This window comes from Leptodactylus fuscus, unplaced genomic scaffold (assembly GCF_031893055.1).
Source record: "Leptodactylus fuscus isolate aLepFus1 unplaced genomic scaffold, aLepFus1.hap2 HAP2_SCAFFOLD_85, whole genome shotgun sequence".
Lineage (NCBI taxonomy): Eukaryota > Metazoa > Chordata > Amphibia > Anura > Leptodactylidae > Leptodactylus > Leptodactylus fuscus.
Window position 1 is genome coordinate 21,801 of NW_027440893.1, and position 13,328 is coordinate 35,128.

The 13,328-nt window shown below is 54.7% G+C and overlaps 1 protein-coding gene across 1 annotated transcript in view; it reads left to right on the forward strand.

Moving 5' to 3' along the window:
- Positions 1-13,328, forward strand: part of MEGF8 (multiple EGF like domains 8) — a gene marked incomplete at its 5' end in the record, with an annotated part of 50,451 nt that overhangs the window by 21,196 nt on the left and 15,927 nt on the right. The window contains 7 exons of the mRNA XM_075262059.1: positions 545-689; positions 2,117-2,348; positions 2,450-2,579; positions 2,759-2,969; positions 3,433-3,647; positions 6,561-6,768; positions 6,857-7,022. Coding sequence (XP_075118160.1) covers positions 545-689; positions 2,117-2,348; positions 2,450-2,579; positions 2,759-2,969; positions 3,433-3,647; positions 6,561-6,768; positions 6,857-7,022 — 1,307 coding nt within the window. The remainder of the gene's footprint in view (positions 1-544; positions 690-2,116; positions 2,349-2,449; positions 2,580-2,758; positions 2,970-3,432; positions 3,648-6,560; positions 6,769-6,856; positions 7,023-13,328) is intronic.

Sequence of the window (13,328 nt, forward strand, 5' to 3'; positions counted from 1 at the left end):
CTCACAGCACACAGGACATCACTTACCGCTCACAGCACACAGGACCCCGCATACCGCTCACAGCACACAGGACCCCACTTACCGCTCACAGCACACAGGACACCACTTACCGCTCACAGCACACAGGACCCCACTTACCGCTCACAGCACACAGGACCCCGCATACCGCTCACAGCACACAGGACCCCACTTACCGCTCACAGCACACAGGACATCACTTACCGCTCACAGCACACAGGACCCCGCATACCGCTCACAGCACACAGGACCCCACTTACCGCTCACAGCACACAGGACACCACTTACCGCTCACAGCACACAGGACCCCACTTACCGCTCACAGCACACAGGACCCCGCATACCGCTCACAGCACACAGGACCCCACTTACCGCTCACAGCACACAGGACCCCACTGACCGCTCACATGTACAAGGTCTTAGAAGGAACATCATGAGGATAGATTGGGGGTCAGGGTTTGGGTAGGTGGGCGCTGCTGCCTGTTATTAGTTTGTCTTTTTCTACTCCCCTTTGTCTCCTGTTTAGCCGCTGTCTCATTTCTTCCACGTTGCGGCCGTGTTGAAGGACACAATGGTTGTAGTGGGAGGTCGCACCGAGAACCAGGAGTACAGTAATGAGGTCCTCTTCTACCAGATTCACTGCAACGTCTGGATCAGGCCAAACAAAACCGGTGAGGAGGAGGAGGAGGAGGAGGAGGAGGAAGGCTCCTTATATGCTGTATCATACTATTACACGGTACTGGACCAGAGAGCCTGAGGTCAGAGGGACACGGAGGTCACAGGGGGGAGACGGAGGTCACAGGGATATTGAGGTCACAGGGATACTGAGGTCACAGGGGGGAGACGGAGGTCACAGGGATACTGAGGTCACAGGGATACTGAGGTCACAGGGGGGAGACGGAGGTCACAGGGATACTGAGGTCACAGGGATACTGAGGTCACAGGGATACTGAGGTCACAGGGATACTGAGGTCACAGGGGGGAGACGGAGGTCAGAGGGACACGGAGGTCACAGGGGGGAGACAGAGGTCACAGGGATACTGAGGTCACAGGGGGGAGACGGAGGTCAGAGGGACACGGAGGTCACAGGGGGGATACCAAGCTCACAGGGGGGAGACGGAGGTCAGAGGGACACGGAGGTCACAGGGGGGATACCAAGCTCACAGGGACACGGAAGTCACAGAGGGGAGACAGAGGTCACAGGGATACTGAGGTCACAGGGGGGAGATGGAGGTCACAGGGATACTGAGGTCACAGGGATACTGAGGTCACAGGGGGGAGACGGAGGTCACAGGGGGGAGCCTGAGGTCAGAGGGACACGGAGGTCACAGGGGGGATACCAAGCTCACAGGGGGGAGACGGAGGTCAGAGGGACACGGAGGTCACAGGGGGGATACCAAGCTCACAGGGACACGGAAGTCACAGAGGGGAGACAGAGGTCACAGGGATACTGAGGTCACAGGGGGGAGATGGAGGTCACAGGGATACTGAGGTCACAGGGATACTGAGGTCACAGGGGGGAGACGGAGGTCACAGGGGGGAGACGGAGGTCAGAGGGACACGGAGGTCACAGGGGGGAGACAGAGGTCACAGGGATACTGAGGTCACAGGGATACTGAGGTCACAGGGGGGAGACGGAGGTCACAGGGATACTGAGGTCACAGGGATACTGAGGTCACAGGGGGGAGATGGAGGTCACAGGGATACTGAGGTCACAAAGACACGGAGGTCACCGGGACACTGAAGTCACATGGAGGGTACAGGGAGACGGAGGTCACAGGGATATGGAGGTCACAAGGATACTGAGGTTACAAAGACACGGAGGTCACCGGGATACGGAGGTCACACGGAGGGTACAGGGAGACGGAGGTCACAGGGATATGGAGGTCACAAGGATACTGAGGTTACAGACACGGAGGTCACAGGGATACGGAGGTCACAGAGACACAGAGGTCACAGGGATACGGAGGTCACAGAGACACAGAGGTCACAGGGACTCTGGGGTCACAGAGACATTGAGGTCACAGGGACACGAGGTCACAGAGCTGCCCTCTGACCTCCTGATCTTCCTGAGGATTTTGCTTCTGTCTTGTCTTAGATCTGATATTGGGCGTCCCTATGAACGAGTCGATAGGTCATGCTGTGGCCGTGGTGGGCGGACGCCTCTACATCTCAGGAGGGTTTAATGGCGTGGCCCTGGGCCGCATGGTGACCCTGTCTGTCCCCTCGGACCCCTGCATGCTCTTCAGCACCCCCTCCTCCTGTAACCAGAGCGCGGGCAGTTGTGCCTGGTGCCAGTACAGCTGTATGTCTGCCGACGTCGCTGAGAGGTAATGGATGGCCATGTGGTGCCCCGGGTGTGGGGTTACTGGGGGGCTTCTGAGGACCCCCCCCAAATATCTGTAATACAGCAGCTCTCGCTTATTTGCAGGCGCAGTTGCTCGCAGGCGTTTTCATCCTGTTTCCCGTTGCCGCGCTCTGCAGATGAGTGCCGGAGACTGAAGACCTGCAGCGAGTGTTTGGCACAACATCCTCGCTCTATGAGTGCCCAGCTGAGCACGGTGAGAACTGCCCCGGTGCTGCCCCCTGTGGGGGGTCAATGACATGACCACTGTTCTCTATGGTACCCCAGCTAGATCCAGGATGGTACAGACTACAGACATGCCCTGTGTAGTCGGGTCCTGCAGTCACGTCTTACTCTCAGTTATACCTTTACACTGATGCCATTTTGCTCTCTTAGGGCGCCCCGCGCTGTAAGTGGTGCACAAACTGCCCGGAGGGCGCCTGTATCGGCAGCAATGGCAGCTGCACCTCCGAAAACGACTGTCGTATAAACCAGCGGGAGATATTCCTGGCCAGCAACTGCTCGGAGATCTCGTGTGAGGCGTCGGATTGTCATAAGTGCATCGCCTCGGGCAAGTGCATGTGGACCCGCCAGTTTAAGAGAACAGGTGACAAACCAGGAGCCCCCCATAACTGCCCCAGCAACCTGCCCCCTGTCTGTAACTGCCCCAGCTACCTGCCTCCTGTCTGTAACTGCCCCCTGTCTGTAACTGCCCCAGCTACCTGCCTCCTGTCTGTAACTGCCCCAGCTACCTGCCTCCTGTCTGTACCTGCCCCAGCAATCTGCCCCCTGTCTGTAACTGCCCCCTGTCTGTACCTGCCCCAGCAACCTGCCTCCTGTCTGTAACTGCCCCAGCTACCTGCCTCCTGTCTGTAACTGCCCCCTGTCTGTAACTGCCCCAGCTACCTGCCTCCTGTCTGTACCTGCCCCAGCAATCTGCCCCCTGTCTGTAACTGCCCCCTGTCTGTACCTGCCCCAGCAACCTGCCTCCTGTCTGTAAATGCCCCAGCAACCTGCCCCCTGTCCTTACCTCTGCACCTTCTCTAATCGCTCGCCCTCTCGCCCCCCAGGAGAGACCCGCCGGATCCTGAGCGTTCAGCCCACCTATGACTGGACCTGCTTCAGCCACTCGCTGCTCAATGTCTCTCCGATGCCGGTGGAGTCGTCTCCTCCTCTGCCCTGCCCGACTCCATGTTATAACCACAGCACCTGCCACGAGTGCCTGAGCTCTAAGGGAGCGGACGGGGGATGGCAGCAGTGTGTCTGGAGCGTCGCTCTGAAGCAGGTAATGCAGCTCTTCGTCACTGCTTCTAATTAGTGAAAGGAAATCTATAGATGTTGTAAGTATAGATAGAGGTGTCATCAGTATAGAGATCTACGAGTGACCCTGAATCTACGTAGTATATATCATCCTAACACACAGGTATAGTGAGCGCAGCTCTGGAGTATAATACAGGATAAGTAATGTAATGTACGTACTCAGTGACTGCACCAGCAGAATAGTGAGCGCAGCTCTGGAGTATAATACAGGATAAGTAATGTAATGTATGTACACAGTGACTGCACCAGCAGAATAGTGAGCGCAGCTCTGAAGTATAATACAGGATAAGTAATGTAATGTATGTACACAGTGACTGCACCAGCAGAATAGTGAGCGCAGCTCTGGAGTATAATACAGCATAAGTAATGTAATGTATGTACACAGTGACTGTACCAGCAGAATAGTGAGCGCAGCTCTGGAGTATAATACCGGATAAGTAATGTAATGTATGTACACAGTGACTGTACCAGCAGAATAGTGAGCGCAGCTCTGGAGTATAATACAGGATAAGTAATGTAATGTATGTACACAGTGACTGCACCAGCAGAATAGTGAGCGCAGCTCTGGAGTATAATACAGGAGAAGTAATGTAATGTATGTACACAGTGACTGCACCAGCAGAATAGTGAGCGCAGCTCTGGGGTATAATACAAGATAAGTAATGTAATGTATGTACACAGTGACTGCACCAGCAGAATAGTGAGCGCAGCTCTGGGGTATAATACAGGGTAAGTAATGTAATGTATGTACACAGTGACTGTACCAGCAGAATAGTGAGCGCAGCTCTGGAGTATAATACAGGATAAGTAATGTAATGTATGTACACAGTGACTGTACCAGCAGAATAGTGAGCGCAGCTCTGGAGTATAATACAGGATAAGTAATGTAAAGTATGTACACAGTGACTGTACCAGCAGAATAGTGAGCGCAGCTCTGGAGTATAATACAGGATAAGTAATGTAATGTATGTACACAGTGACTGTACCAGCAGAATAGTGAGCGCTGCTCTGGAGTATAATACAGGATAAGTAATGTAATGTATGTACACAGTGACTGTACCAGCAGAATAGTGAGCGCAGCTCTGGAGTATAATACAGGATAAGTAATGTAATGTATGTACACAGTGACTGCACCAGCAGAATAGTGAGCGCAGCTCTGGAGTATAATACAGGAGAAGTAATGTAATGTATGTACAAAGTGACTGTACCAGCAGAATAGTGAGCGCAGCTCTGGAGTATAATACAGGATAAGTAATGTAATGTATGTAAACAGTGACTGTACCAGCAGAATAGTGAGCGCAGCTCTGGAGTATAATACAGGATAAGTAATGTAATGTATGTACACAGTGACTGTACCAGCAGAATAGTGAGCGCAGCTCTGGAGTATAATACCGGATAAGTAATGTAATGTATGTACACAGTGACTGCACCAGCAGAATAGTGAGCGCAGCTCTGAAGTATAATACAGGGTAAGTAATTTAATGTATGTACACAGTGACTGTACCAGCAGAATAGTGAGCGCAGCTCTGGAGTATAATACAGGATAAGTAATGTAATGTATGTACACAGTGACTATACCAGCAGAATAGTGAGCGCAGCTCTGGAGTATAATACAGGATAAGTAATGTAATGTATGTACACAGTGACTGCACCAGCAGAATAGTGAGCGCAGCTCTGGAGTATAATACAGGATAAGTAATGTAATGTATGTACACAATGACTGCACCAGCAGAATAGTGAGCGCAGCTCTGGGGTATAATACAGGATAAGTAATGTAATGTATGTACACAGTGACTGTACCAGCAGAATAGTGAGCGCAGCTCTGGAGTATAATACAGGATAAGTAATGTAATGTATGTACACAGTGACTGCACCAGCAGAATAGTGAGCGCAGCTCTGGGGTATAATACAGGATAAGTAATGTAATGTATGTACACAGTGACTGCACCAGCAGAATAGTGAGCGCAGCTCTGGAGTATAATACAGGATAAGTAATGTAATGTATGTACACAGTGACTGCACCAGCAGAATAGTGAGCGCAGCTCTGGAGTATAATACAGGATAAGTAATGTAATGTATGTACACAGTGACTGTACCAGCAGAATAGTGAGCGCAGCTCTGGGGTATAATACAGGATAAGTAATGTAATGTATGTACACAGTGACTATACCAGCAGAATAGTGAGCGCAGCTCTGGAGTATAATACAGGATAAGTAATGTAATGTATGTACACAGTGACTGCACCAGCAGAATAGTGAGCGCAGCTCTGGAGTATAATACAGGATAAGTAATGTAATGTATGTACACAGTGACTGTACCAGCAGAATAGTGAGCGCAGCTCTGGAGTATAATACAGGATAAGTAATGTAATGTATGTACACAGTAACTGCACCAGCAGAATAGTGAGCGCAGCTCTGGAGTATAATACAGGATAAGTAATGTAATGTATGTACACAATGACTGCACCAGCAGAATAGTGAGCGCAGCTCTGGGGTATAATACAGGATAAGTAATGTAATGTATGTACACAGTGACTGCACCAGCAGAATAGTGAGCGCAGCTCTGGAGTATAATACAGGATAAGTAATGTAATGTATGTACACAGTGACTGCACCAGCAGAATAGTGAGCGCAGCTCTGGAGTATAATACAGGATAAGTAATGCAATGTATGTACACAGTGATTGTACAGGATAAGTAATATAATGTATGTACACAGTGACTGCACCAGCAGAATAGTGAGCGCAGCTCTGGAGTATATTACAGGATTGATATAAGGTAATGTTCTTGGAAAGTTCCTCTGGTTTTTGCAGTTTTTTTGTGTGTTAGAAGTTTTTTCTTATCTTCTTCTTTGTCTTGTGTTTTCTTGGCCTTGTGCAGTGTATGAGTCCCACGTTCCTGCCCATGCGATGTGCGGCTGGTGCCTGTGGCAGGGTCTTGAGTGGGGCAGAGAATTGCTCGCCTTCTTGCTCCCGCCACACTCATTGTGCTGCCTGCATTCAGCACCCCCGCTGTGGTTGGTGCGCACGAAGAGGAGGCAACGGGGAGGGCAGATGTCTGGAGGGAGGGCTGAGTGGACCCACCCAAGGTAACAAATAGCTGGGCCTGTACTGATGTCTGCCGAGTGCCCCAGGGGTGATATTTGGCTGTATCTGACATGTGCTTGTTGTGTGCAGGTTTGGGGGAGCAGTGCGCCTCTCTGGATTCCCATTGGGCTTTCATGTCCTGCCCACCTGAAAATGAATGTTTGAACCAACATCACGACTGCAACGAGACTCAGAACTGTAGTGATCTGCTGCATGGGTTCAAGTGCACGTGCAAGAAGGGATATACACTGCACAAGTGAGTGCGCGTCACCTCCGACTATTAGGAGATTTTATTGTAGATTATGACAGAGGGGGGTCTTATGTGTAATGCGGACTGTCTCATACATAATCCACATCTATGTAACATACATATTTCTATATGACAGACTAACATATACACATATCATCTGTGAAGGCTTCGCAACCCTCGTACACTTACTGTCTATCATGACGTCCAGAACACAATAATACCTGTCCTGTATAGTGAGCTCCATCATCACTTCCGTGGTTTCGGGGATCCCATACCTGCACCCCACTTCTGTCTATCTGCAGTCCCTTTTGTGATGGTTTGGTTTGGTCCAGTATGGTGACCCCTGTGGTCAGGCCTATCCCCCAGGCTTCTCTGCAGTTGGTTTGGTCCAGTATGGTGACCCCTGTGGTCAGGCCTGTTCCCCAGGCTTCTCTGCAGCAGGTTTGGTCCAGTATGATGACCCCTGTGGTCAGGCCTGTCCCCCAGGCTTCTCTGCAGTTGGTTTGGTCCAGTATGGTGACCCCTGTGGTCAGGCAGGTTCCCCAGGCTTCTCTGCAGCACGTTTGGTCCAGTATGGTGACCCCTGTGGTCAGGCCTGTCCCCCAGGCTTCTCTGCAGTTGGTTTGGTCCAGTATGGTGACCCCTGTGGTCAGGCCTGTCCCCCAGGCTTCTCTGCAGCAGGTTTGGTCCAGTATGGTGACCCCTGTGGTCAGGCCTGTCCCCCAGGCTTCTCTGCAGCAGGTTTGGTCCAGTATGGTGACCCCTGTGGTCAGGTCTGTCCCCCAGGCTTCTCTGCAGTTGGTTTGGTCCAGTATGGTGACCCCTGTGGTCAGGCCTGTCCCCCAGGCTTCTCTGCAGCAGGTTTGGTCCAGTATGGTGACCCCCTGTGGTCAGACCTGTCCCCCAGGCTTCTCCGCAGCAGGTTTGGTCCAGTATGGTGACCCCTATGGTCAGGCCTGTTCCCCAGGCTTCTCCGCAGCAGGTTTGGTCCAGTATGGTGACCCCTATGGTCAGGCAGGTTCCCCAGGCTTCTCTGCAGCAGGTTTGGTCCAGTATGGTGACCCCTATGGTCAGGCCTGTTCCCCAGGCTTCTCCGCAGCAGGTTTGGTCCAGTATGGTGACCCCTATGGTCAGGCAGGTTCCCCAGGCTTCTCTGCAGCAGGTTTGGTCCAGTATGGTGACCCCTATGGTCAGGCCTGTTCCCCAGGCTTCTCCGCAGCAGGTTTGGTCCAGTATGGTGACCCTTGTGGTCAGGCCTATCCCCCAGGCTTCTCTGCAGCAGGTTTGGTCCAGTATGGTGACCCCTGTGGTCAGGCCTGTTCCCCAGGCTTCTCTGCAGTTGGTTTGGTCCAGTATGGTGACCCCTGTGGTCAGGCCTGTTCCCCAGGCTTCTCTGCAGCAGGTTTGGTCCAGTATGGTGACCCCTGTGGTCAGGCCTGTCCCCCAGGCTTCTCTGCAGCAGGTTTGGTCCAGTATGGTGACCCCTGTGGTCAGGCCTGTCCCCCAGGCTTCTCTGCAGCAGGTTTGGTCCAGTATGGTGACCCCTGTGGTCAGGCCTGTCCCCCAGGCTTCTCTGCAGCAGGTTTGGTCCAGTATGGTGACCCCTGTGGTCAGGCCTGTCCCCCAGGCTTCTCTGCAGCAGGTTTGGTCCAGTATGGTGACCCCTGTGGTCAGGCCTGTCCCCCAGGCTTCTCCGCAGCAGGTTTGGTCCAGTATGGTGACCCCTGTGGTCAGGCCTGTTCCCCAGGCTTCTCCGCAGCAGGTTTGGTCCAGTATGGTGACCCCTATGGTCAGGCAGGTTCCCCAGGCTTCTCTGCAGCAGGTTTGGTCCAGTATGGTGACCCCTATGGTCAGGCCTGTTCCCCAGGCTTCTCCGCAGCAGGTTTGGTCCAGTATGGTGACCCCTGTGGTCAGGCCTATCCCCCAGGCTTCTCTGCAGCAGGTTTGGTCCAGTATGGTGACCCCTGTGGTCAGGCCTGTTCCCCAGGCTTCTCTGCAGTTGGTTTGGTCCAGTATGGTGACCCCTGTGGTCAGGCCTGTTCCCCAGGCTTCTCTGCAGCAGGTTTGGTCCAGTATGGTGACCCCTGTGGTCAGGCCTGTCCCCCAGGCTTCTCTGCAGCAGGTTTGGTCCAGTATGGTGACCCCTGTGGTCAGGCCTGTCCCCCAGGCTTCTCTGCAGTTGGTTTGGTCCAGTATGGTGACCCCTGTGGTCAGGCCTGTTCCCCAGGCTTCTCTGCAGCAGGTTTGCTCCAGTATGGTGACCCCTATGGTCAGGCCTGTCCCCCAGGCTTCTCTGCAGTTGGTTTGGTCCAGTATGGTGACCCCTGTGGTCAGGCCTGTCCCCCAGGCTTCTCTGCAGCAGGTTTGGTCCAGTATGGTGACCCCTGTGGTCAGACCTGTCCCCCAGGCTTCTCTGCAGCAGGTTTGGTCCAGTATGGTGACCCCTGTGGTCAGGCCTATCCCTCAGGCTTCTCTGCAGTTGGTTTGGTCCAGTATGGTGACCCCTGTGGTCAGGCCTGCCCCCCAGGCTTCTCTGCAGCAGGTTTGGTCCAGTATGGTGACCCTTGTGGTCAGGCCTGTTCCCCAGGCTTCTCTGCAGCAGGTTTGGTCCAGTATGGTGACCCCTGTGGTCAGACCTGTCCCCCAGGCTTCTCAGCAGCAGGTTTGGTCCAGTATGGTGACCCCTGTGGTCAGGCAGGTTCCCCAGGCTTCTCTGCAGCAGGTTTGGTCCAGTATGGTGACCCCTGTGGTCAGGCCTGTCCCCCAGGCTTCTCTGCAGTTGGTTTGGTCCAGTATGGTGACCCTTATGGTCAGGCCTGTTCCCCAGGCTTCTCTGCAGCAGGTTTGGTCCAGTATGTTGACCCCTGTGGTCAGGCCTGTCCCCCAGGCTTCTCTGCAGCAGGTTTGGTCCAGTATGGTGACCCCTGTGGTCAGGCCTGTCCCCCAGGCTTCTCTGCAGCAGGTTTGGTCCAGTATGGTGACCTCTGTGGTCAGGCCTGTCCCCCAGGCTTCTCTGCAGTTGGTTTGGTCCAGTATGGTGACCCCTGTGGTCAGGCCTGTCCCCCAGGCTTCTCTGCAGCAGGTTTGGTCCAGTATGGTGACCCCTGTGGTCAGGCCTGTTCCCCAGGCTTCTCTGCAGTTGGTTTGGTCCAGTATGGTGACCCCTGTGGTCAGGCCTGTTCCCCAGGCTTCTCTGCAGCAGGTTTGGTCCAGTATGGTGACCCCTGTGGTCAGGCCTGTCCCCCAGGCTTCTCTGCAGCAGGTTTGGTCTAGTATGGTGACCCCTGTGGTCAGGCCTGTCCCCCAGGCTTCTCTGCAGTTGGTTTGGTCCAGTATGGTGACCCCCTGTGGTCAGGCCTGTTCCCCAGGCTTCTCTGCAGCAGGTTTGCTCCAGTATGGTGACCCCTATGGTCAGGCCTGTCCCCCAGGCTTCTCTGCAGTTGGTTTGGTCCAGTATGGTGACCCCTGTGGTCAGGCCTGTCCCCCAGGCTTCTCTGCAGCAGGTTTGGTCCAGTATGGTGACCCCTATGGTCAGGCCTGTTCCCCAGGCTTCTCTGCAGCAGGTTTGGTCCAGTATGGTGACCCCTGTGGTCAGACCTGTCCCCCAGGCTTCTCTGCAGCAGGTTTGGTCCAGTATGGTGACCCCTGTGGTCAGGCCTATCCCCCAGGCTTCTCTGCAGTTGGTTTGGTCCAGTATGGTGACCCCTGTGGTCAGGCCTGCCCCCCAGGCTTCTCTGCAGCAGGTTTGGTCCAGTATGGTGACCCTTGTGGTCAGGCCTGTTCCCCAGGCTTCTCTGCAGCAGGTTTGGTCCAGTATGGTGACCCCTGTGGTCAGACCTGTCCCCCAGGCTTCTCAGCAGCAGGTTTGGTCCAGTATGGTGACCCCTGTGGTCAGGCAGGTTCCCCAGGCTTCTCTGCAGCAGGTTTGGTCCAGTATGGTGACCCCTGTGGTCAGGCAGGTTCCCCAGGCTTCTCTGCAGAAGGTTTGGTCCAATATGGTGACCCTTATGGTCAGGCCTGTTCCCCAGGCTTCTCTGCAGCAGGTTTGGTCCAGTATGGTGACCCCTGTGGTCAGACCTGTCCCCCAGGCTTCTCTGCAGCAGGTTTGGTCCAGTATGGTGACCCCTGTGGTCAGACCTGTCCCCCAGGCTTCTCTGCAGCAGGTTTGGTCCAGTATGGTGACCCCTGTGGTCAGGCAGGTTCCCCAGGCTTCTCTGCAGAAGGTTTGGTCCAATATGGTGACCCTTATGGTCAGGCCTGTTCCCCAGGCTTCTCTGCAGCAGGTTTGGTCCAGTATGTTGACCCCTGTGGTCAGGCCTGTCCCCCAGGCTTCTCTGCAGCAGGTTTGGTCCAGTATGGTGACCCCTGTGGTCAGGCCTGTCCCCCAGGCTTCTCTGCAGCAGGTTTGGTCCAGTATGGTGACCCCTGTGGTCAGGCCTGTTCCCCAGGCTTCTCTGCAGCAGGTTTGGTCCAGTATGGTGACCCCTGTGGTCAGGCAGGTTCCCCAGGCTTCTCTGCAGCAGGTTTGGTCCAGTATGGTGACCCCTGTGGTCAGGCCTGTCCCCCAGGCTTCTCTGCAGTTGGTTTGGTCCAGTATGGTGACCCTTATGGTCAGGCCTGTTCCCCAGGCTTCTCTGCAGCAGGTTTGGTCCAGTATGGTGACCCCTGTGGTCAGGCCTGTTCCCCAGGCTTCTCTGCAGCAGGTTTGGTCCAGTATGGTGACCCCTGTGGTCAGGCCTGTTCCCCAGGCTTCTCTGCAGCAGGTTTTGTCCAGTATGTTGACCCCTGTGGTCAGGCCTGTTCCCCAGGCTTCTCTGCAGCAGGTTTGGTCCAGTATGGTGACCCCTGTGGTCAGGCCTATCCCCCAGGCTTCTCTGCAGTTGGTTTGGTCCAGTATGGTGACCCCTGTGGTCAGGCCTGTCCCCCAGGCTTCTCTGCAGTTGGTTTGGTCCAGTATGGTGACCCCTGTGGTCAGGCCTGTCCCCCAGGCTTCTCTGCAGCAGGTTTGGTCCAGTATGGTGACTCCTGTGGTCAGACCTGTCCCCCAGGCTTCTTTGCAGCAGGTTTGGTCCAGTATGGTGACCCCTGTGGTCAGGTCTGTTCCCCAGGCTTCTCTGCAGTTGGTTTGGTCCAGTATGGTGACCCCTGTGGTCAGGCCTGTCCCCCAGGCTTCTCTGCAGTTGGTTTGGTCCAGTATGGTGACCCCTGTGGTCAGGCAGGTTCCCCAGGCTTCTCTGCAGCAGGTTTGGTCCAGTATGGTGACCCTTATGGTCAGGCCTGTTCCCCAGGCTTCTCTGCAGTTGGTTTGGTCCAGTATGGTGACCCCTATGGTCAGGCCTATCCCCCAGGCTTCTCTGCAGCAGGTTTGGTCCAGTATGGTGACCCTTGTGGTCAGGCCTGTTCCCCAGGCTTCTCTGCAGTTGGTTTGGTCCAGTATGGTGACCCTTATGGTCAGGCCTGTTCCCCAGGCTTCTCTGCAGCAGGTTTGGTCCAGTATGGTGACCCCTGTGGTCAGGCCTGTTCCCCAGGCTTCTCCGCAGCAGGTTTGGTCCAGTATGGTGACCCCTGTGGTCAGGCCTGTTCCCCAGGCTTCTCTGCAGTTGGTTTGGTCCAGTATGGTGACCCCTGTGGTCAGGCCTGTTCCCCAGGCTTCTCCGCAGCAGGTTTGGTCCAGTATGGTGACCCCTGTGGTCAGGCCTGTTCCCCAGGCTTCTCTGCAGCAGGTTTGGTCCAGTATGGTGACCCTTGTGGTCAGGCCTGTCCCCCAGGCTTCTCTGCAGCAGGTTTGCTCCAGTATGGTGACCCCTATGGTCAGGCCTGTTCCCCAGGCTTCTCTGCAGTTGGTTTGGTCCAGTATGGTGACCCCTGTGGTCAGGCCTGTCCCCCAGGCTTCTCTGCAGCAGGTTTGGTCCAGTATGATGACCCCTGTGGTCAGGCCTGTCCCCCAGGCTTCTCTGCAGTTGGTTTGGTCCAGTATGGTGACCCCTGTGGTCAGGCAGGTTCCCCAGGCTTCTCTGCAGCAGGTTTGGTCCAGTATGGTGACCCTTATGGTCAGGCCTGTTCCCCAGGCTTCTCTGCAGCAGGTTTGGTCCAGTATGGTGACCCCTATGGTCAGGCCTGTCCCCCAGGCTTCTCTGCAGTTGGTTTGGTCCAGTATGGTGACCCCTGTGGTCAGGCCTGTCCCCCAGGCTTCTCTGCAGCAGGTTTGGTCCTGTATGGTGACCCTTATGGTCAGGCCTGTTCCCCAGGCTTCTCTGCAGCAGGTTTGGTCCAGTATGGTGACCCCTGTGGTCAGGCCTGTTCCCCGGGCTT